The sequence below is a fragment of the Pinus tabuliformis genome, chromosome 7 (genome assembly GCF_031772625.1).
Source record: "Pinus tabuliformis cultivar Carrire ecotype Pingquan chromosome 7, CPIR1, whole genome shotgun sequence".
In the NCBI taxonomy this organism is placed as follows: domain Eukaryota; kingdom Viridiplantae; phylum Streptophyta; class Pinopsida; order Pinales; family Pinaceae; genus Pinus; species Pinus tabuliformis.
Genome location: NC_142293.1, coordinates 1,397,223,267 through 1,397,224,340, shown reverse-complemented (window position 1 = coordinate 1,397,224,340; position 1,074 = coordinate 1,397,223,267). Strand labels below are relative to the sequence as shown.

General features: G+C 45.0%; 1 protein-coding gene across 1 annotated transcript; it reads right to left on the bottom strand.

Annotated features, from left to right (window-relative positions):
- Window positions 1-438: 438 nt before the first annotated feature.
- LOC149252889 (uncharacterized) lies at window positions 439-843 on the bottom strand. The gene has a single exon (XM_089454302.1). It carries the CDS (start codon window positions 841-843, stop codon window positions 439-441), a length of 405 nt encoding a protein of 134 aa, XP_089310428.1.
- Between the last annotated feature and the right edge of the window lie 231 nt (window positions 844-1,074).

The following is a 1,074-nucleotide window of genomic DNA, read 5'->3' as shown; positions in this document are numbered from 1 at the left end:
TCCCCATCCTTCCCTCTCTGTCCCATCCATCCTCCTGTCCTGTCCTTACCACCTCCGTCACCACCCTGGCAGTGGTTGCTACTTCTCCATGCCCCTATGTACATTATCATGCGGGAGGCCACCACACCCATCACCATGAGCGTGTGGGCTATGGTGGGCTGTACCCAACATTCATTCACCCTGACACCCATATATGTCCTGAATTCTCAGGCACTCACCCCGATTGGGGGTATTGTTGTTAGTATTCATTTTTTCCTGTGCATGTTGGATATCTTGCTGTAATATTTCTTCCAGTGGTTTTAGTCTTTCATCCCTAGGGTGTATAGGCCATAATCTTTCCATTGATCCATGTTGCTGATTGCAGCGCCAGTTAGCCAAGAAATTTGTTGCTTTGTTCCCCTCCCTTCTTACATGTTTAATTACTAAGTAGTCAAATTTCTAAGTGAGTTCTCTTATCTCCTGGATGAGACGGGTTGTCCTACAGCTGTTGCTCAATTTGTCCCAAGGCATTCTGTTGTTAAGTTTCCTCAAGGTATTTATGACCAAGATGGAATCTCCTTCCACTTCCACTTGTTTGTATCCCAGTCTGACAACTATTATGGGGCCATGCCCAACTACTGCAAATTCGGCTTCATTGTTGCTTGCTATTCCACATGGTTCTGCATATATCAGCCGTGTGTCCACTTGGTTATCTCTGAATATGCCACCCAGTTCTGTTATTCCGGGGTTCGCCTTTGAGGCCCTGTCGAAATTTAGTTTAATGAATCCTTCTCCTGGGAGGGTGAACTGCTTCGGGGACTCAATATTGTTCTTCTTCTCTTTCCATGCATTCGGGGCGACCATTTCTTTTGATAAATTGAGGCAACGTAATATTCTTGCTTCATGGGGAGGAACTTGCCAGTCTTCAAGGCTCCATTTCTCTGCAAGGATCGTTTCTCTGATATTATTTACTAGTCCTTACCATACCTGCTCTTATGTTGAAAATTTGTCTTTTAAAATTATGCAGTTTCGTTCTTTCCATACCGTCTAGAGGTTGAACCCCAGGGCTAGTTCCCATGCCTTGTTTAGGACAGG

Excerpts from the sequence above, each read along its gene's own strand:
- LOC149252889 (XM_089454302.1), bottom strand. The coding sequence starts at position 843 with ATGGTCGCCCCGAATGCATGGAAAGAGAAGAAGAACAATATTGAGTCC.